The sequence below is a fragment of the Galeopterus variegatus genome, unplaced genomic scaffold, assembly GCF_000696425.1.
Source record: "Galeopterus variegatus unplaced genomic scaffold, G_variegatus-3.0.2 Scaffold343, whole genome shotgun sequence".
Taxonomy (NCBI): domain Eukaryota; kingdom Metazoa; phylum Chordata; class Mammalia; order Dermoptera; family Cynocephalidae; genus Galeopterus; species Galeopterus variegatus.
This window is the reverse complement of record NW_007726454.1, coordinates 112,635-136,488: the sequence shown is the minus strand read 5'-3', so window position 1 is coordinate 136,488 and position 23,854 is coordinate 112,635. Positions and strand designations below refer to the sequence as shown.

Here is a 23,854-nt window from a genome sequence, read left to right as displayed (position 1 = left end):
TTTATAGATGAGCAAGTGAAAGGAATTAATTTTGTCAACTATATATTTGTGTTTGTTCTTTCCAGTATGAGATATGAGAGTTTAGAATTGCTAATTTTCTTATGGGGTGGGGCAAAATGATTCCCAAGGAGAGTCGGTATAATTATAATTAGCATGGGTAAGTAAAACCAAGCTGCTCTCTTTTGTTTACTTTGAATAGGTGGGAAATATTTCCTAAAATATAGAGTACAGGTATCAATTATTGAAGTTATTCTTCCTACACATACCCCCACTTTTAACCCCACATTCTTTAAATACAGAAAGCTTATGACTGAGGGAAGTGAAGTCCCTTAGGGCTCAGGAACCTGGATCAAAGAGAGAACCAGAGTCATCTGTTCAGTAATTGTAAATAAGACTTCATCTACAGTTAAGAAACCTTTCAGGAAAAAGTTGTTTCTACCTAATTTTCACTCAGAAACTAAGAATGAACACTTAAGTCAGTTCTTAATTGGGATATTCTATTTTCATCTCTCCGGGGAGGTGCTGGATGTTTTGAGGCTGTCAAAAATTTTTTAAATGGAAAAAAGAAAACAAGAAAGATCGCCACATACTTTCAATTGCAGTTTCACGAGATTCCTCAGTGTTCTCACCTGTTACTGTCCTGTGTATGTTTTATTAATGTCAAGACCTTTGGATTTTGATTGAGTGTGGGATCAATAATGATAGCTTTCTCTTATGAGATCTTTTAAGATAAGAAATTTTGAGATTTTTTTTTCTGTTGTTTAGCAGACCAAATGACAAACCTAATTCTGCAAGAAACATTGCTGGTGATTCAGTCCAAGTAACAGTCTTTTCTCTGAGTCAGTGATAAAACACTTCCTTAGTCGATTACGAACATTGAGATGCTATGGGGTGTTGTCTTCAACTTAAATGTGGTTTTTAAGATACAGCTGTGAGTGTTCCTCTGAGAAAAACCCAAGCTCCCCAAATTACTGTTTTCAGAATCACTGTTACTCCCACTACAGTTCATTTCTTTATTCCTTACCCAAACTATTGTATACTCTGTAATTTATCTGACTCCAAATTTATATACTACCATTGGATTAGAGATTGCAATAAAGTGTTAATTGATAAAGCTTGGTTGTGCAGTGAAAATTGTATTGTTTTAAAATACAGAGACTTTGGGAGTTTTTTTAAAGTAATAATTTTTGTCAGGATACCTTTGCACTGTGATTATTTTGGGGGAGGCACTGTAACTTTTAAAGGTTCAAGTAGCATTGTATATTCATCTTTTGATCTTAGTCAAACATATTCTTTCCACAGATGTTGGCTATATGTGTGATTCTCAAATTTTAGCATGCATCAGAATCACCCAGAGGGCTTGCTAAAACAGATTGCTAGGTTCTCCCTCCAGTTTCTGATTCAATAGGTCTGGAATGGGCTCCAAGAAATTGTATTTCTAACAAGTTTCAAGATGATGCTGATGGAACCATACCTCAGAAACTGCTTCAGGTACTGCTTCAGGAACCATACTTGAGAAACTCTGGGCTAGACACTTAGATTTCCTGAAGTAAGTGCCTATTAAAACAAAATAATAAGTCTTTTAGGTAAAAATCCATATTACAGTTGTAATCCACATTTTCACCAATCTTTTTAATGGTTCTACTGCTCAGCTATGTATTAATAAATAAAACTGTAGAGTTTATAAAACATTTTCTGGTGCTCTATTTTATTTGATCATCCTCAACAGCCATGTGAGATAGGCATTACTATTCTTATTCTTATTTTATAAATAGAATTCAAGTGAAGTAACTTGCTGAAATCAAGACCTAGCAATTGAGTCTCTAGTGATCTTTTTAATGTAGCATTCTCTCTCATAATAAAAATGGTTCTTTACCTTGAATAGAGCTTTTTCATCAGTTGGGACCCTCAATAGAGAAACAAGATATATCCCTGCTTATAAATATCTCCTTCATTGGCTTGAAATTTTATTTCTTCAAATATTTTCACTAGAGCAATGGTTCTTAACTTTGGCAGCACACTGGAATCACCAGAGCTTTAAACAGTTCTGATACTTGTGCCCCGCTCTCAAAGAGCCTTATTTAATTGGTTAGGGGTGTGGCTGTGGCATCTGATTTTGAAAGAATCTCTAGGTAATTCTAATGTGCAGCCAAGGTTGAGAAGTACTGTCTTTGAGACTGATTGAAAGTTGTAGTCTTAAAAAAATTAACATTCAGGGCCGGCCCGGTGGCGCACTGCTATAGTGCGCCGCTTGGGAAGCGCGGCGGCGCTCCTGCTGAGGGTTCGGATCCCACATACAGACCGGTTCCTGCTCACTGGCTGAGCGAGGCGCGGGAGCAACGCCGAGGGTTGCGATCCCGTTGCCAGTCCCGGTCCGGTGCGGGGGCGACACTGAGGGTTGCGATCCGTTTGCGGACACGGAAAAAGGAAAAAAAAAAAAAAAAAATTAACATTCAGATAGGAATACCTCTGGGAGAATTACTAACACACATCTCAGTCATTAATTAGCTACTAGTGGAATGTAAAGGTAAATGAGATTTAGGAATGAGTATCTGGGGTGGTAAATTAGAGAGGGGCATCAGAGAAGGCAATGAAAGAAGTGGTAGAATGCCAATTAATTTCATAGTTTTGTTTAGCTCAGTTTATTTACACGCTTTCTTCTTTACCTGATGGATCATTTATAAGCATCTAATTAATGCTTTTAAAATTGACTAAAATTGTGCTAAATAGCTTTTCTAAAGCTCTTCATTTTAATTTTGTTTTTGTGGTACTTAGGGAGCTAAAATAAATATATGGTTATTACTTTAACAACTTTAATTTAGATCTACAAGTCAGAATATGAGGCATATTACTCCTGTTTTAACTCAGTATTTATGAAAACTGGTAAATATTTCTTATAGTTCTAATCAGAGAAGACCTTTTATTAATTACTTTAGGAATTTGCTGTTTCTTTAGGGAACAAATCTTTGCAGAATACAGCAGTATTCATGATAATTTTCTATCATACCTTTCTGGATGTGTTCCCATTTTCCAGTGTTCAAACTACTTCCTTTCCACCCCCACAACCTCCCCAGCCTTTCCTCTGAGTTAATACAACCTGTAGGCTTTAAAGTAAGACCTTCCAAAGCCAATTAACTGAGTCGATACTGTAGCATTGTATTTAACTTTGCACCTGTTCTATTACAAAAGAAATCCTAATAATACTTTATTTGCAGTGCAAAGAAAGGTCACAAACACATATGATATTTTATGTTTATTACAGTTTTAATTTTATACTCTAAATATATAGTCTTTTCCTGTTGTTGGCTCTATTGACACTACTGATTACTTTCTCCAAGTTGTTTTTTTCTAGGGTTTCCTTTCTTCCTATTTCTGTAGAAATACAAAAATTGCATACCAATTTGGTCAATTTTCTGCTGATAAACAGAGGCATCTCTCTGCTAAACACTGCTTTACACCTCAAGGGAAAAAAGATAAATTAAAGTTATGCTTAGATTGAGGAGGAGGAGGAAAAAGGTTTTTTTTGGTAGCTGGCCACCACTGGGATTCAAACACTTGACCTTGGTGGTGTAACTCTGTGTTCTAACCAACTGAGCTAACCAGCAAGCCCTGAGACAGATTTATTGTCAGAGATAATTTTGAAGATCAAAGAGCACAGAATTTTTTTTTTTTTTACTTACATATACTGTGTGGTTATACTAGAATGTTTCTGATCAATTTTCACTGACTGTTTAAAATGCTGTTGTTACTTTTTCTTTTACATTTACATAGACTATTTAATTTTATGTTTGATGCTTCTTTTATTTGTTATTCTTTTTCTTCCCTGCATGTCATTAAGCCTAATTTATGAGTGTGTGTTGTTGTTGTTGTTGTGTGTGTGTGCATGTGTGTGTGTGTGAATAGCATATAAACACAGAAAATATTTTATGTTTCTTCTTTCTAGCTAGGACAAATTCTTTTTGTATTACCTTTTGTGTCTTTACCTAACTCATCTGGGTTACCATACATATTGGGGCTGGTTTCTATTCTTTGAAACTTTAAAGATGCTTTATATGGTTTCTAATTACCTTTTTGGATTTTCCTGATTTAGAGCCATGTTTTTCAAACTGCACCAAGGTGCCCAGGGACAGCAGTGGACTCATGGGGAACTGCAGAATATTGTACATTTTCAAGGGAAACAGTGACATTAGTCATACACTGCACAAATTATTACAATTAAGTTATTTGGACCTAATTAATTAGCAAACTCTTGGACATTTTTTTCTGTGTAGGAGGTGCTGTTAAAAATTACTGAAACACTAAGGATGCTGTGAACCAAAAAAGTTTAATAACTCCTGATTTTGAGCGAAATGAATGTCATTAAAGTTGAATAAAAGTGTCGCCTCACTTCCTTTCAGTAAATGTTGAATTTTATTTCATAAAAGGAATAAAAATGCCTATCAGTTCATTATCAGGGTCCTGGTCATGTTCAGGATTTGAAAATGGAGACTCTTCTGCATTTTCAGTTCAGGGATTAGAGGTCTTGAATAATATATGAATTTCTCTTTCATGTCTGTATTAAGTATTCCTTCTGATGTGTTCTCCTAAGTATGTTTCCTTCCTCTGTGTCTGTTAGTTCAGTGTAATATTGGTGGGTGATTAAAGCAAAAAAAAAATAAAAATAAAAAAAGAAAGAAAGGAAGCTTGAAACTGAAACTGTGTGTTTAAAATGACCCCTGAAAGCTATTTCTTCTTTGCGACTAACAAATTTGTATAATAATCTATACTATTCCGTTTATCAATAACATAATTTTCAAATTATTTTTAAGAGTCTATCATACAGATTGCCTTAGCTCCTTTAAAAAATTGGATATTTCTACATTGTTTCTATGGAAACATTATGTGTTCACGATATATATTTTATTATTTTCAAAAATGCTATAATACAAGCATAATGTGCACTTGAAAGTATAGTTGGTACATTCTAAAATAACAGTTTTAAATTTTTTAATAAAGTAATTATTAGAAGTATAATGCAGTCTTTGGACCAGGACTAACACTTGACTAAAAGAGAACAGCTCTCAAAGTACCAGGTAAAACAGGGACAAATGCTTTATATTTTCACGGATGTCTTTTTAATTTCTTTGTCAATTGTGCGATGTCTACATAACACAATATTAGCATCACTAAGAAGTCAGTTCACGTTAGTAGTGAACTAACAGAATTTGCTTCAAACAACGGGTTTTGAGACTTGACTTTTTATAGATATAACCAAAAAATGACTAAAACTTGTGTTGCAGCTTATAAAGGACACATAAACTTACACTGTAACTTTGACAGAAACTCAAAGTAGAGGCGTCCCAAAATGGAGCAGAGGAAAACAAAGTCCAGTTTTTTTTCAAGACTCCAAATAGACTTGATTGAAATTAAGTGCGAAAGACATAGAGAGGTTGAACTTTATAACTAAATTTGCTTGTCTTTGACTTAGGAGTTACTATGTAAAAGTTACTTTCAGAAGTTAAATAAAAGTTGGAAACTTTAGTTTGAATAGTGAAAAGCACTTTACTCATTGCCATTTATTTCCCTTTGAAGAAACATGTAATTAGTTTTTCAGAAAAATTCTCTCTGAAAGATATTTTCTGTATGAGGTTGCACAATGTACTGTTCTTTGAAACTACGAGGGCCCTTTTACATTTGATTCCTGTGTATACCAAACTTAGATGTAAAAGAGATCACTACAAACCCCCTGTAAAAAGTCATTTGAATTTTAGAAAGAATAAAGATTTGCATTCAGCTTTGTTCATTATTTCCTAATTTTCACTTTGCTCTTTGAAAAATAAAATATTTGTAGGACCAGACCATGGTCTATCACTGTATGGACCATGGCATTCCCCTATTCACTATCTCCCACCATCTGCTTCTTTTAGGTCATTTTCAATTTTGGGAAGGAAGAGTGCCCTTTATCATATGGCATTAGTTGTATCAGGAATAGCACAGCTCCTGAAATCCTAGGCTTTGTAGCCATCAACTTCACCTGGCTTAGTTCTCATATAACATGTTCCTGAGATTGAAGAGTAGCTCCTCTATGCAAAGTCATGCTGGTGGCTAGTTCATGCTTCTGAAAGCTAATGTGTTTGTTCATTTATTTGTTTATAATAATTACTTCCATTTCTCTTTTTCCTTTAGCATATGGCTTTCCTGTATGGCTTTCACTTTTAAAAAAATTCCTTGAATTCTCTTGTGTATTTCCAACATAATTTAAGCTTTCTAACTTCTTGTAAAATGTCTTAGGTAGGAAGGGTTAGTTTGATAGTCTTGACAATTTTTTTCTGTTTACTTCTGCATATTGTGGCTTGCATTTCTTTATCATTAAGATTTATAGCTAAAGGCAAGAAATCTCTGCTAACCTAAAACATTCCCCCTAAGGCTACTTTTCTGCCTCTTTCATAATTTCTTCTGCTTTAGCGATTATATTCTTCCCTGACATGAGCATAGTTTGGATACATATTCACTCACTGACAGACTAAGGTAAGGCCGAAACCAAAGTTTGAGTGCATTCCTGTTGTATTAATGATCTATGTGTCATAGGTCATGTTTCACTTCTCAAACATTTTGTCCAGAATAGCATTTTAAATAATCATAACATTATGCATCTTTATAAGGTAGTATGCATAAAATACTTTTGGAAAAAATAAGTAAAGCTTTTTACAGTGGTAAGCAGCATCATCCCAATATTGTAGTACCTTATAACAGCATACTTCAAAAAGTCCATAGAAAGATTCATATTATTTTTAAATGCTGTTTTTCCACAGACTTTTAAAAGGGCCCTTATATTACTAGTCACATTTTTTTTACTTGAAGAAAATGTAGATTGTAGTTTAAAAGCTCTACAGCTTGTTTATATTTGTATCCTTACTCTAATTAAAATCTGAAATATTTACTCTTTGGTTCCAAGAAAGGGATTTTATATATGATTAAAAGAAAAGCTTTTGTATTGCTAATAAATACATCATAGTGTATGGAAGAAGCTCAAGGCCTCATACTCTCAATATTATTTCTCTAAAATTTTAAATAAAATACCAAAAACAAATAAGCTCCTACTGAAGGCCATGTAGATTACTTTCTAGTATAATATGAGTTAATTCTTTATATAAGGAAAATTGCCTTTTACAAATTCCTATTTCTAATTAGTATTCTGCCTCTTGATATGTCTAACATATCAAGACATGTGCCTCACAGTGGTAAGAACTCAGGCACTGAAACAAGACTACAAAACCAAATGAAAAATAATAAATGCCTGTTTTCCAGACTCATTATTCTGTGGAATACAGAGGGAAAGCTAACATAGTAGAGAGAAGTAGGATAAAAAAAAAAAAAAAGTTGAACAATTGAAACGTGGAAAAAAAGAAGGAGATATAACTTGCATAGAATTTTGGATTTAGAAGAAACATTGAAAATCATCTGATTTGATTGTCTCATTTTACAAAGGAGAATGACAACTTTCCTTGGGTCATTTACCTAAATTGCCTAGAACTCAAAAAGAGCTAACTACACATGGCAGAAGTTGGGGTGAGGAAAAACATAGGAACAAGATAAAGTGAAAGGGAATGACATCATAGTCATTTGCTTATGAAAAGAGTTCTTAAGATCAATGAGGATCAAGGGAATAATGATGAAATGGGGAGGAGGGGAATAAACTAAAAAAATAGACCTGAAAATGTACTATTTTATTAGATAAGGTATCTTCCATCATGTAATATAATTATAAGGGTACTTGCCTTACTCAACCCCCATCCCCATTTTAATGTAATTCACTGAGGTCAAGACTGTCTTACCGATGTTGAAAAACCATGCCTTAGGCATAGTAGGAACTCAGTAAGTTAAATTAAGTTAGATACTTTCCACAGAAGAGTTTACTGTTAATAGCTAAGGAGTAGTACGAATTCCCTCCAGGGATAGTATGATTTCAAATAACCCAGTATATGTATGCCCCACCCTACCTTAACATACTAAACACAGTTGCTCTAGAAAAATACAATATTTTTAGAGCCACAATTTTCTTTTGATCATCCCGTGTTTTCTCAGGATATCTAGTATGCTTAGGTCAGAAGGGAAGACACTGGAAAAGCAGAGAAGGGAAGCCTTTGAAAGATGAAAACTAGCAGGAGGCTCTTCAGAAGAAGGAACCACATGGGTGGAGTCGATTGGTACCCTAAGTGCCAGCTATTAGATTCAAAGAAGATGGGCTTCACTCTACCCTGCAAATGCTTGTATCTGGCCAGCAATCACACGGCACAACAGCCAGATTCCAGCAGTTAAAGGCAGATCAGAGAGACATTTTTTTTTTCCTGGCACTTGTCACTCATTGGATGCTATCTGCATTGAAGATTTAGATTAAATTAATATTACTGACCGTACGCTCTGTATGCTGTGGTTGTATAGTGTTGTCTTGGTTGCTAGCTACTTTGGATGCTGTGGTTAAGAAAATTGTTGCCTTAGTCACCAGCCACATTTTTAGTACAAGCTCTGACTTTTTAATTTTTTTCCCCTTCTTCTTTTTCAGAAAACTGTTTCTTGGGTAGATATGATGTACTATACCAATAGATTAAATTAACTAGAGGTTGGTTAGCCCATCAATCACAAATCACATTTATACCTCTCTTTCTTTACCTTAATGACTCACTCATATGTGATTATAAACTGCCCATTTATCAATTGAATGGTCTAGGACTGAAATGATGTGTCTTATGAATACATGTGAGAACTAGGTCTTTCTCCTGCCCTTAATGACTCTCACCCCCATCTTTCTTGGTTGATAACATATCTCCCTTTCAAGTTATATTCAAGTGGCAATTTCTGTGCATTGAGAGTGCCCTCTTTCTCCTTTTAAAATGAAGTGCCCTGAGAAAAGCAATATACTGCTGAATATGAGTTTGTAATATTATTTAATTCTCTGAAAGAGGAGAGAGGTGGGACCACATGAGAACATTGTGCAGCTTATAAGGGGAGTAAAGGGACTGGAAAGGAGGCAAGATATGAAGGGGAGCTACATTCTCTAAAGTCTTTGCTCAAGATTGGCTCTGGGACTGTAAACGTTTCTCCCTTGAACCATCACCATCCTGTAGAGTAAGAACAGCAGATGAAAAATTCCATTCAGGACTCACTTACCATTTGGTGGGCTTCTTGCTCATTTTCCTGTGGTATATGTTTTTTCAAAATGTCATTAGAAGCCATTGCTTGATGTGTAGTTAGAGCAGATTCAAGTTTAGTACTCTTTCCTCCCATTGTATAAGAGGACCTTTGGTCAGCAAATAGATCTCCTTTAACTTTTTATTATTGGCAGAAAATTAAATATAAAAACTGACAAATTTAAACTTACAGACAAAAAGTGAAGGTTATGTTTTTATGTTAAGAACCATCATATTTGATTCTTTAATATCAAAGAATCAAAAGATAAGCAAATTAAAAGCTTCTAAACAGAATATAGCCTTTTCTAAGTGTGGAAGAAGGACTGCATTAAAAAAAGTACACAGTTTGCATGCCAGTAATTTTATGTTTAGGAATAAAATATAATGAGTGCCATTTTAAGTTTGGCCAATTAAATTCTGCAGAATATCTGCCTATCTCTAGGGAGTATAGATACTAAGCCATTAGAATTTCTCAATTAGATGTACACTGCTAATCATATAGACATTTTATGTTTTTGGTTATAAACTATAAGTCTTTAGATTTGAAAGCATAGTGGTTTTGTGTAACTAGATGTAATTATTCCTAACAGGGTTTAAAAAAAACTTCTTAGCAATGTCTTACAGAGTACTTTCAGAGAAGCTGTGCATAAGAGGCTTGATCATATAAAAATATCCTAAATTCAGTCATTTATCTTGTTGACTTAATTTAGTTATTTCCAGTTGATTTATATTTTCTACTTTCCAAAGTTAAAAGCTGCATTTTCCTTAATTCAAAAGTATGTTTTAAAATCCATCCATTTAGGTGCATTTGTTTATAGAATTGTCCTGTTGCTACTGACTTAAAAAGAAAAAAAAAAGTCTGTAAACTTGCCAAGCATGGGGGTAAAAGTTGGGAGGAGATTTGTATGCTGTTGGAGGAAAATAGTAGAGTGTTGGAGGAAGATTTGGAATAGATTATGGGTATAGTCAGTTTTTGAGTGTGAAATGCCACACTGTCTAATATAAAATTCTAGAAAAAAGTTAATAAAAGATGAATGCAAGGAAAAATGCATCTTCATAAAATATAGAGCAACTTAGCTGTTTATTCAAGGAGTTTAATATTTACTTTATAAAAAACAGCGTTCTGAAATTACGAGGATGAAACAAGCCCCCAAATACTCTTAATTCCTAGTTTTTAAGAAATCTAGATGGCATGACCAAAATTGTCAATTTGTAAACCTTAGCACTTAGCCCAATATCTCACAAGGATAGTGCCTTGTGTTTAGTAACTATTCTCTGTTGAACGAATGAATGAATAACCTGTCAATCATATTTAGCTGGCAGTTTTAGTTTCTATATGTATGTAACTTTAAAATTAATTACTGGATTCTACCAAATAGCGAAATAACTCTAAAAATAAAGGTCTAGAACAAATATATAGGATTATGAGTAATTTTTATTGTGTTCCTTGTGGTTTTGTGTATTTTCCAAATTTTTAACAATTAGTGTTATGTAACAAGATTTTTTCAAGATATATACATGACTAGAATTTAAACTAAATATAAATTAAATTTTAAATGAACTATAAATCTCACCTTTACTAATTAATATCTCATCTACAATTCAAATTGCAGAGGCCCTGCTTTTACATTAATGGCTACTTTTGAAAATGAATGTAATTATAGCCCTACAACAGTTCTAGGGTTAATTTAAAGGAAGTAGAATTTTATCTTAACCTGTAGAAACTGATTTAATGTTTCTGCCACTGAAACAAAGCAACATCATTTCCATTTTGTAGTGTTGAAAATATTCATTATTTTCTGAGAAACAACCAAAATACTATACTGAATGCCAATGTTCTTATATTGTACAAGAGTATAAGAGTATAGTTATATTTGAATGACTTTAAAAAAATAACCAAGCTAACCTGTAAAAACAATCCCCAGCTCTCCCTGATAGAAGCAAAATATTGAACCAGGGTGGATGGATAATCTGAACCACTGTTACAGTTGGTAGTTGAATCCTATGACTAATGGTAGAGATATCTGTCTAGGTGGACCACATGGACTTAATCTGCCCACTGGAATGACACAATGGGGAGATATCCGATGAATATCATGGAACATCTGTGAATGGATCACAGCTATGTCTGATGTGAATCATTCTTCCCTCAAAAATCTAAAGTTTAATAGTTAAAAAATTCCAAACTGTTGCCATCACATAAACTGGGTCATTTGGCCAGTTCTAGGGGTTGGGACTGAATAAAATATATACACTGAGACATTTTTCTGGTACGTTGTCTGGCTACATTTTAGACCCCTAAATTTAGAAAAACCTAAAAACTTGTTTTTGAAGGTGATCAGCAAGAGTCTTGGGTCATTACAAGCAATAAAAAATACCTTCTTTAAATGCTCACCGCTATCATGGAAGTAACAGGATTTAAATCTCATGAGCTTGGTGAATTTAATAGTTTTTCCTGTCAGTGTTTAAATTCAAAGGGTTTAGTTAAAGGTATACATAGCATGGTAACTACTACCTACAGAAGTTCCATGACTCTTAAGGTACCTTGGGGGAAGAGGCATTTGCTACCTAGCTCTTTAGATGACGGTTTCCTTCACTGAATAATCCTGTTTTACATGGGTTCTCCTAATTTGTGATCAAACTCTTTTTTTAGGTTTCTATTGCTTTAAAACAACCAAAAAAAGAAAGAAAGAAAAGAAAACTTTAGGATTGTGTGGGATTAGGTAGGTATGAAGCTGTGGTTTCCTGGATACTGCTAATGCTGCTTTTACCACTCTTTCTGGGTAATTTAGCCTACCCAGAAAGTTTACAGGGATGGGCTGGGTGAGTGGGGGGATATCTTAGTTTGTGCTTTTATTTTCATTTCCAGGATTGGCTTGTTACCTCTATATGATCTGAAACATTTAGCATTGCCTTGTAGTTTGACTTGTTTCTTCTTGATGTCTTGATATGCCTGTCTTTGCTTCTTTTGACTCCTTTACACTAAAGAGAAAATGAGTATGCATAAAGTCTATTCACCAGGGATGTTTACAAATAATGGTGTGTGTTTGTGTGTGTCTTTGTATTTTGTGAAATGTGAGCAAGTTGCGGTTGATATATTTGCGAATAGATAATAAACATATATATAGAATTTTACAGATTTTATAATGAGAATTTTTTTAGCTGTGGTAAATAGGTTACATAGACTAATTTTTAAGAATGGGATAAGTATTTTGTAAGTTAATATTTGAATGAACTATGTATGTATGTCTTTGACAATAGTATAATCTACAGGGGACCATCCCTGTTAGAGCAAATAGACTAGTTGGTCACTGTCCAAAAGAGGCCTACTGTAGTCTTTAAATTCTCAACTTTATGGGCCTTTAGAGATATAAATATATAATGGGGAAAAAATGAAATGTGTGGGTGTGATGTGCTCCTAATTGATGGGGTTTGTCCTACAAAATATCAAAAAGTAACTTTGTCCCTATTGTTTTATTTTTAGATAAATATATAGTGATTGTTTTGCATTGAAATGTATGTTCATACATTTTATCTGGTGACATTTTGGGATATTAAAGCCTGGTTTTTGTTTGTTTTTTAAAGGAAAGCATGAAGAAGACTATACAAATGGGGGAATACTAATTGTTTAAAACTACGAATAGTTTCTTTTCTGTACTTGAAACAGTTATATTTCTAAATATGAGAATAATAATTTTGCCTAAAATTTTAGTGTAATGACCAGGATTTTTCTCCTTTATAGAGAAGCAGTCAAGTGTGTCTGGAACAACTAAGAGCAGCGATCCAGTGAGGCCGATTCCCCACGGAAGAAAGCTGCACAAACCTAACTTATTGGAAGGTAAACTACTCTTCAATTAATGATGTCCTCCTTTTCTCAAGGTGTTCAAAGACAGGAGGTGGTCTGTAAAAGGTTGGATGACAACTCCATTGTCCAGAACAATTACTGTGACCCTGACAGTAAGCCACCTGAAAATCAAAGAGCCTGCAACACTGAGCCCTGCCCACCTGAGTAAGTAAGAGAAAAAAGTGAGAATTATTTTCTTCAGGTTCAAAGAGAAAAACATCATGTATTCATATTTGGAAACATGACACAAATAAATCAGGCTGAGAAAAGGAGAGAAAACCTCACAGAGGGCGGAATTTTGATGTCCTTTTCACTGAGCAAAGATTTCTATTTATCCATAGGTTTCAATTACAATCTCCTTAAGAGCAGAAACTTCAGTGGATTTGGTCCTGGCAAAGTGCTGGAAATTATCATATTTCAGCTCTAAGACACGTATCTTTTCACATTTAACATCTCTCTGAAATTAGGATTCATCTTGCAATTAATAAAATGCAGTGATTTGTTTGCATTCCTGTCTTTTCTGGATATTTATCCTAAAGTTCTAAAAACTTTTTGAATGGTTTGGAAATATTCTGGAATGGAATATAAGTGCTTTAATTTGCTGACCCAGTTTTAAGTTCTGTCATTCCATCTTCTGAGTGTTGGGCACAGACATAGAGGTATACTTCAGTCTCTTTCTGTTGATTAATGTAGCAATTACAGTTCACTATAAAGGAAACACAACGGAGAGCCCATTCATCATAATGATGGCTTTAAAATTAGTCCTGCTGTCGGTGAGCCACACTTTATAATCTGTAAGAACAGAAAGATTTCTTGATTGAGCAAAAGGCAGTGATGATGTGAAAAAAGACAAGAATGCTGAATTGTGATGATAACACTGATCTTTGTAGGGATTTTGCTGACAACTGCAAGACAAAACGTGTGAATGGCATTTCATTCTTGTTTGAGAAATCAGATTAGCCGTTATCCCCCTGCTTAGCTAGTTATCCCAACATGAAATTGATAAAGAAAAAAAGAAAAAAGCAAATAAATTTATATGTCTCAAGCTCTCTAGAACTGGAGAGGAAAGCTTTATAATGAGGTAATCACCTTTCTAAAAATGACCACAGTGTAGTCACAAAAACCTGGAACTTACAATGGATAAAGAATCCAGGTTCCTAATATGGTTTAGCAAGGCACATTTCTTAATATTTGTTCCAAAACAGTAATACCTTATCCAAAGTCAGGGTCTGCCTGAACGCTTGAATCTTAAAGGCAGATAGATAGTCCCTCGGAAAGGTTTAGGATAGTGGCTACCAAATAGGGAGTACAAGGAATCTGGAGTAATAGAAGTTTTTATTCTAAGACTTTTGTAATTTTATGTCTGTTCTTTTCAAAATGTAATAACCATGTAATTAATTCCTTAGAATCCAGACATGGGAAAGTATGGAAATGTGACCTATCATATGTACTACAAAGACAAGTTATTTAATTTTTTGTTATTTTCCTCTTTTCTGCCAATTATTTTTATAAATTTATCTCAAGAGAAACTGAAAAACTATGTAAAAAAAAGTAATGCTCAAAATTCACGGGCTAATTTTGTCCCTTGCCATGTCTCCAGTAACTTCAGCATATTTTCATGTAATTGTGAGTCTTAATGCATCAAGTTAATTCTCTGACATTCAGGATTTTAAGTATTATGTTTGGCATTTGATCAGCCATTTCAGGCATCTGGGTGGGCCTGGTCACACCTGTTCTATTTTGGCCTAAGCTTTTTTGTTTAAACTTAAATGCTTAAATGTCCAATGTCCTTAGAAATTTCAGTCATCAGACATTCTATCCCATATATTCTGGGTTGGAGTATTACATCTAAAGGTTGTTTTTTTTTTTAAACAGTTTAAGGATAATTGACATATTAACATACTTTATTAAAATTGTTTTCTATCTCCTTTCCTTTTGTAGTTTTGAAATAAAGTTCTATTTAAATTTGGAGGGGGAGGGGGACAGAATTCAAACGACAGAGATAAAAAGAATATGGAAAGAGAAAATTTAGTCTGACAATTTTCTTTTTTAGAAAGACATATGTACATATTTAAAATATTACTCATATTAGTCCATTTTTTCTTAGTTCCTTTTAAATTTCTTCTTTATTCCTTTGAATTCAGACTAGGAAAAAGGAAATCTTAATTCTTCAGAATGGTTATCATATAAGCTCCTCAACTTACTTTGGTTACACCCTGATAAACCCATTGTAAGTTGAAAATATCATGTCAGAAATACATTTAATACACTTAACATACTGAACATCATAGCTTCGTCTAGCCTACCTTAAGTTGGGCAAAATTATCTAGCAACTCATTACGCTGTAGAGTATCAGTTTATCCTCATGATCCTGTGGCTGACTGAGAGCTCTGGCTCACTGTCACTGCCTAGCATTGTAAGAGAGTATCATATGGCATATCGCTAGCCTAGGAAAAGATCAAAATTCAAAATTTCTACTGAATGCATATTGCTTTTGCACCATCATAAGGTTGAAATATCATAAATTGAACCATCATAAGTTGGAGCTGCCTGAGATTCCTAGTAGATATTGATATTATAGAGTAAAAAACCAGAAAAACTATTTAATTTAATAGATTTTAAATGAATGTGGAAGGAGGTAGATTTTTTTCACATGATGATGTGATAGGCAGATAAGCAAAAAGACAAAAATAAGAAATACCTGTAATATCACTGTTAATATTTTGATGTATACATTTCAGATAAGGGATACTCAACCTGTATACTACTTATGATGCTTTTTTACTCAGTTCTCAACATATTTTGAACATTAAATATCTTCAACAACATTTACTAGATAGGTCATTGATTATTTAAGTTGTTGAACAATTTTGGCTATATTCTAGCTTTTGATCCCCTGTGATACCACAGTATTAACCATTTTTGCTACTAAAAATTTGCTCTTCATAATTATGCCCTTATGCTAAATAAACAGGAATAGAATTTCTGGTTCAAATAGAAGCACATTTTAGTCTTTGAGACATATTGTCAAATTGCTTTCCGAAAAGATTGTACAAATCTTTCCCACTAACAATATCGAAGAATGTCGTTTCCCTTAACTAAACAACATTAGGTATTATTATTTTTAAAACAATCTTTGATTATTTTATGGGAAAAAGCCCTGATATCTAATTGCTATTTTATTTTGCATTTCTTGGATTGCTGATGAGGCAGAACACTTAAAAATTACATTCGGTGGCTATTTATACTATTGTTTTTGCTATTCATCTTCATAGCCTGTCCCATTTTTCTTTTGAAGTGTTTATCATTTTGTTATGAATTTATATGAACTCTTACTTTACCTGTGTTCCAAATATTTTTCATACTTTGCCATATGTCTTCCATATTATTTATGGTGTTTTGATCTATTTTTACTTATAAAATATAAAAAATATTATTTAAGAAAACTATCAAACTTTTATTTCATTGGTTTAATGTTTAGAAAGGTTTTACTCACTCTAAGATTATACTTTCAAAGTTTTTTTTTTCAATGTAAATTTTATCTGAAATATATTTGCCAGATTTGAGGAGGGGAACTATATTTATTTTCAAATATATTGTTTTCCCAATACCATTAATTTAAAATCCTAAATGTTACTTTTTATCAGAAAGTATAATGAAATATTTTAAATGACTTTAGTTATCTTGAGAGAATTTGTAAGTACAGAATAGAAAAATAGAGGACAGTAAGATTTGTCTTTGTGTAAAGAAAATGACAGGGGACTAGGAAGAAAAGACAAAAGTGCATTGGTGAAAAACAATAATAATGTTTATTTGGAAAACTTTGAAGGTCCAGAGGAGTCCTTGCTGGGGAAAGTTAGTGTGCTCATAGGAGCAGCTCTTCTATGAGAAAGAGTACAGTAGTCAAGGTGGAGAAGTGACAAGTGAAAGTAGTGGGATTCATAAAATAAGCTTAAATAACTGGAGAAAAAAAAGAAAAGGAGGAGTTAATATTAAAGGATATGACTGATAGGAAGTTCATGCCCCACCATAAGAAAAGGCTGTAATGCTGAGTTAGAATCCGAAGAGAAAGGCCAAGACTTCAGTTTTTACCATTGCTATCTTTTTTTCCCCCTTTTTATTATTTATTTATTTATTTTTTCCTTTTTGTCTTTTTTTTACTGACCGGTAACGGGATCGCAACCCTCGGTGTCGCGCCCGCACTGCGCTCAGCCAGTGAGCGGGAACCGGTCTCCACATGGGATCCGAACCCTCGACGGGAGCGCCGCCGTGCTCTCAAGCGGCGCACTCTCCAGTGCGCCACTGGGCCGGCCCACCATTGCTATCTTTTAATAGCAAGGATATTTCTACCTATGACCTCATGTGAAAGATCTTTGAATACTAAATATTATTCCTGTATGGTACTGTGGTTTTTAAATTTGTGAAAATCAGAGAGGGGAAAATAACAGAGAACTGTATATTGCAATAATACTGTGACTGAGAATTAAAAAACATTCATGAATCAACTGCAGTGTGGAAGGTGCTGTACTTGGGAGAAATGGTTCCTTTTCCTAAAGATAATCTACTTGGACAAATACATACAAAAATAACTATAGTACGACACAAAATGTGATAAAGTCCAGTAGAGAGTTGTAAGCAAAAAGTGCTAAAGGAAGTGAAAAGAGGTTAATTTCCATCCAGGGGCTAGGGTGTATTTAATGGCATCATTTATGGTATAATGTTTAACAATTATTTTGAGTCATTGGACCTCACCCATGGACAACTATAATCTGTTATTTTAAGTTTAGAAAAAGATTCATCAGTCCTCTATAAAACTCCAAAATTTAAGACCTGGTAAGAATCATAGAAATCATCTGGGCAGACTCATCATTTTACAGATGAGGGTGTGCTAATCCCTGGTGATGTTTTTCCCATTATACCAGACATCACTAATTTTGTAAGTTACAAATCAAATGCCTTGTGGCACTTTAATACATGTAATTTTGCTTGCTTTCATTGACACATTCTCAACTGTTGCAACTTCAGGGATGTTTATTACATTGATTTTTAAAAATTTAGGTTAACTTTGACTGTGGAATGTTTAGGGTATAGAAAATTGTGCTTAATATTAGTTTCGCTTTCCAATTAGTGAAATTGAGAAATGAAAATTTTCTTTTTTTAAACCAACTTTTTGGTCTTCTTTTTTTTATTGAAACATAGTTGATTGTACATATCGTGGGGTACAGAGTTGAATATCAATACCTGTGTGCAATATGTGATGCTCAAATCAGGATAATTAGTATATTCAACATTATACAATGTAATAGATTTTTGGTGGCCCTTTAGCAATTCCTCTCTCCCCTCTTCCCCCTCTCCCATCAGCTTTTTGTTCTGAAAATTTTTCTAAAAATTATTTTAAACCTAGGGAAAGTTTTAGTATCTTTTAAAGTAGACAACAGGTTATGTAGTTGAATCTCTCTTTGATTAAAGATGTTATTGTCAATTTCTAAAGATTTAAAAAAAATTTTGCTATGTTGTATGTATAAAGAGGGTTAATAACTAGACTCTTGACTCTGGGGCAAAGGCTGGGAAATCTCTTTCTCTTTCTCTTAATCCAAATATTCAATATCAGTTTATTTTCATATGCTTTACCATTTTTCTTAAAATTAAAAAGCAAAAATGAGTGGAAGGGGAGAAACAGGGAGAAGTTGGCCAATGGGTACAAAATTCAGTTAGATAGGAGGAATAAATTCTGGTGTTTTACTGAACAGTGGGGTGACTGGTTAACAGTTAAGTTTTGTATATTACTTAATAGCTAGAGGAGAGGCTTTTGAATATTTTCACCACAAAGAAATGATAAATGCATGAGGTGATTGATACATTAACAATCCTAATCTGATTACTATACAACATATATATATATATGTATTGAAACATCAGATTGTACCCCATAGGTATGTATAATTACAATGTGTCAATTAAAAAAAAGGAAAAATAGTATTCTGGTTTTATGATGGGTTTTTCCTTTAAAAATATTCAGGTTAACCAAGGTTGGGGCAAAATTTTTTATAGTGTCTCTCTTATTTCCTCCTCCAAATAATATTATTGTTTGTAATGAGATTGAGACTAGATCAGATTACACAGGCTGCAGCAAGCCACTCTTATTTCAGACACTCAAACATGAATCCCACTAATTGTTAGCGTCTGGTGTATATGAAGGCATTTGTGAGAATAAAGACAATTTGATCACTGGGTGTTGGGAAGAGCTCAGAAAGAAACAGCCCTGGGATTGTTCAGGCCAAAACAATTCAGCAATTAATATTACCAGAGAGGATTTCTATGTTCATATTTTTACCACCAGATCTAGAGGAGGAAAAAAAAGACAGAGAAATAGGGAGAATGTCATCAGATGGTCATCTACGTGCAGAATGAAGATGAAGGAAAGAGTATGTCTTAAACTAGACAGGAGAATGAAGAAACGTAGACCAGCTGATGCAGTGGTAAAATTGCAAAACTATTTAAATAACTGGGGTGTGATTTCATCCTTCAGAGAGACATAGAAAGGGATGATATGATGAGCAATAAAGAAGCAACAGGGACTGAGTGTGAAGCCTGAAATCAGAGTTCAAGTCAGAAAGGAAATTGGGAGGGTGATTAGTACTTTTACTTCCATACATTCCAAGTTGAAGCCTAGAGTAGTACATCTAGGCTAAGTTTCTGAGGAGAGATGGTTGGCAATGAAAGAGGGGACAAAGAATAAAAAGACAGAAGTGGCCCTGACCCTTTGCAGCAAAGAACACCAGCACTGCCTGAGTCACGGCTGTTACTCTGGGCACCTGTGTTTAATTTGAGGGCCTCCATCCCTCTTACATTATGAAACCTAATGAGATCATGGCTGGAGGTGGTATGACTGAACTTTTTGTGGCTGAGTTATACACATTTCTGTTTTATCCCCTAATCTTGGTGATGAAATCACTGTTACGAATTGAATCACAGTTTCACTATGGCTGGCATGCAAGTTATTATTCTCAGTACACATTTTCCTCCTTACCAAAAATGGTACTAACAATTTGGGCTCATGTTCATCTGTGGAAAAAAGAAAGGAAGGAATATGAAAATCACTTTAAATCTCCTTTGGAAAATGACTTAACAGAAAAAAAATAAGTTAATGTAAGATTTTTTAAGTTCAGGATTAAATGAACACTCTTTAAATTAATTTTAGGTAGAAATTTTGACAAAATATATTTTAAGTTTGAAAAACTGGTTATGATATTTCTAAATGCTGGTTTTCCTCCATAATACAAATAATAGTGAACAAAGGACATTGTGTCTTAGATGGCTAAATGCAGGCTCAAATTTAGGATACTAGTACTCTAACTTCACTAAATTAGAGTATGTATTCAAAATTGGCACAGTGGAGCTATGCTCATAGAAATAGTAAAAAATTTGTTCTTAAACTTCTCACATTCTTCTTTCTGAGTAATCTCCCATCCAAGAGTATGAACATGTCTATTGAGGATAGTTGCATAATTTATAATCATGGATTGAAAAAAATGTCTTAAGAACCCATGCTTGTTAAAGATTCTACTATTCAGCAATGTTAAAAATGAAATTCAGTTGAAATAGCAACTGATGGGAGATCTAGTCCTGGTTTAATCATTTCTCTTCTCATGATTTTGGAGAACTGTTTTCCTAACACTGGATCTTACTTTCTTCTTCTATAAAACAAAGCCTTGAACATAGTAGTAGGCATCCAACAAATATTTATTAAATTAAATACAATAATGTATCAGTCAGAACTCTGGTTGCAAATAACAATACTTCACCCTGAGCTAGCTTCTACACATACGGTTTATGTAACAAAGCTGAGGGAAGTGCGAGGGTTGACCTAGTTTGAGGAATGGCTAGAATCAAGAACCCAAACACCATCAAGTACTTTCTAGCTCCTCTGCATTCTTTTAAATCAGCTAGTTCCATTTGACAGAGGACATGGACACCAGCAACTGTAGACTCATATCCTTATACACCTTTGTGACCAAAAAGGAAAGGGTCCTTTTGTTCTAGTCATGATATAAAAATTCTAAAGCAGAATTCTCATTGGCCTGATTTGGATCATGATTCACATCTCTTGGACCAATTAATGTGTCTAGGAGAGGAGAGTGAGTCTTGTAGAAGTACTACCCAAAAAAATCCTGAAATTTTATATATGAATGTTCATTGATGGCTTTAGAGGAAAGGAGTGATATACCTTCAAATGTGAGATGTATTCACTTTAAGACATTGAGTTTCTTCCCACATTAGCTGTGTAGAAGCTATTTTTAGAAGCAAAGTGTCTAAACAAGGGATTTCCATATTTTCACAGAGCTGGTGCAGGGCTCTACTCCTGCTGAAGGTGTTCCAAGATTTCCATGTCCTAAGGATGGGTACCTGGGCCTTCTCTGTCCCTTGTAAGGACAATAAAGGCCTTCTTCCTTCACACAAGTTCATTTCTGGGAGTTGGAAAACAAATTTCCAATTTAGGGTGGTTTTAGCATAAAATCCTAAATTATGGGTGTACCTGCTTCAATGTAATAATAATAAGAAGAATATCTGCTGTTTCTTCTTTGTTATATGCCAGACACTATGTTAGAAGCATTCAGTGGTGTGCTGAAGCCTACTAGTATTGGTTCTTGGGACCCTGTTATTAGCATATCTTCCTTGTTCATGTTTTGTATGTCAAGCTGGTAGCTTAAAATTGTTTTTACAGTGCAAAAATTGGCAAATGCCATAAATCAGAATAACCTCTCCCCACGGAAAGCCAGTGGTTAAACATTCCTGGCACACCAGTGGGAGCTTTATATATATATTACCTTATTTAATCCTCTTGACAATCTTATGATATTGCTAATTGTTATCCTCATTTTAGAAATTAATTTTTAAAAAGGAGAAAATCAAAAAAGTTTAAAAATACATCGCACATTGCTTGTTTGAACCTGGGTTCTGCCTGCTACAAAGCAAATGCACTACATTTTAGAAGCAACTGACAGTGAACGATCTTTTCCTTAACAGCTCTTCCACATGCCATTTGTCATATCAGCCAACATTGAAGTGTCAGCTATTCTAGGAAAAAGATGTAGTCCATTGATGAAAGTGCCCTCACACAGCTGAAAATCTCTGGATGCACTAAGGGAATGCTCTTCTGTGTTTCTTCCACTTCTTGCTGCAGGTGGTTCATTGGGGATTGGTTGGAGTGCAGCAAGACTTGTGATGGTGGAATGCGCACTAGGGCAGTGCTCTGCATCAGGAAGATTGGGCCTTCAGAGGAAGAGACACTGGACTACAGTGGTTGTTTAACACAACGGCCTATCGAAAAAGAGTCCTGCAACAACCAGTCATGTCCACCTCAGTGGGTGGCTTTGGACTGGTCTGAAGTAAGGAAATCTGAGGCTGTATGTTTTGAGATGTCTTAACTATCAATACCAAAGCATTTAATATTAAGGACACCTGAGCATGTGAATGTCTTAGAACTCAACAAGTAAGGACTGCATAGCAGTGAATTTGGCCATGTTATATTTTATTGCTGCCTGTCAGGAAGTAAGAGTTTTTTGGGGGTCAAGGAAAACAATGAAATCTAGTCATCAATGTAATTAAAAATATATCTAAAGTAAATTTGAAATAACATTATAGTGAGTACTCATATAACTGGTTTTTCCTCCTTCTTACCATTGAGCAGCATCAGAAGCTCAGAATAAAAGATATGTTATTAAAAAGATATGTTATTAGGGCCGGCCCGGTGGCGCACTGCGCTAGTGCGCCGCTTGGGAAGTGCGGAGACGCTCCCGCCGAGGGTTCGGATCCCACATACAGACCGGTTCCCGCTCACTGGCTGAGCGAGGCGCGGGGGCAACGCCGAGGGTTGCGATCCCGTTGCTGGTCCCGGTCCGGTGCGGGGGCAACACTGAGGGTTGCGATCCGTTGCCGGACACGGAAAAAAGAAAAAAAATAAATAAATAAATAAATAAATAAAGATATGTTATTAAATATTGAAGTTCGAAAGGAGAGTCAAGAACCTTACTTACCCCAAAACTTACTGAAGACCTTGAGTGACCTTTTCTAGGATCTCAGTCAGAAGGCACAAAATTTTTATATCTTTTTCTACAAGTAATGTAACAGCCCAATTACATAACTTTAGATATGAATCTTTACCAATTCATTTATCACTTGTGATATAACTATATCTATGTATTTGAATTGCTTTTGTTGCATCTGGGGAAGAAACATGGAGCTGAGGGTTATAACATACCAAAAAGTCAAATTCAGAACTTACTTCACTTACATGGTCAGTGAGGAAGAAGTGACTAGGGTAATCTTTTTCTGGCATACATTTGTACAAAATAGCCTAATATAATCCAGAGGCACTTAGAAAAGTGATTTTATGAAAAATGAGGTAAGAGGTAGTTAATTTCTGACTCTTCAGTATGGATGAGACACACTATACCATTCTCCACATTTCCCACAAAAGAGCTGAATCTTTCTGTATTGTCCATTAGTACTGTAATGGGTACTTGGCTATACAGAGATAATTCTTTCAAGTTAGCAAAACAGCATGCATTTCAGACTATTCTAACATATCCTGCCGGAAACAGGGTGGTACTTTCTTTTGGTATTTCCTATAGACTTCATAAGTTTGTCAAAAAACAAACAAAAAATTAAAACGTTCTTTAGAAACCTCTGGATATAACTGTTTCCGCTGTGAATCTTTGAGTGGCCTGATTTTGCTGGAGGTACAGGGCTAAAAGAGGGACTGTGTTGAAGATGGTACATGGAAGTAGAAATTCTGACCAATAGTGTTTATCCATGGAATCTTTGGCAGGAATTGGGAGTG

General features: G+C 34.5%; 1 protein-coding gene across 1 annotated transcript in view; it reads left to right on the top strand.

The window, feature by feature from the left end:
* ADAMTS6 (ADAM metallopeptidase with thrombospondin type 1 motif, 6) overlaps positions 1–23,854 on the top strand; it is a 292,310-nt gene that overhangs the window by 232,569 nt on the left and 35,887 nt on the right. The window contains exons 21-22 of the mRNA XM_008567759.1: positions 13,047–13,176; positions 22,196–22,400. Of these exons, the coding sequence (XP_008565981.1) occupies positions 13,047–13,176; positions 22,196–22,400 (335 nt within the window). The remainder of the gene's footprint in view (positions 1–13,046; positions 13,177–22,195; positions 22,401–23,854) is intronic.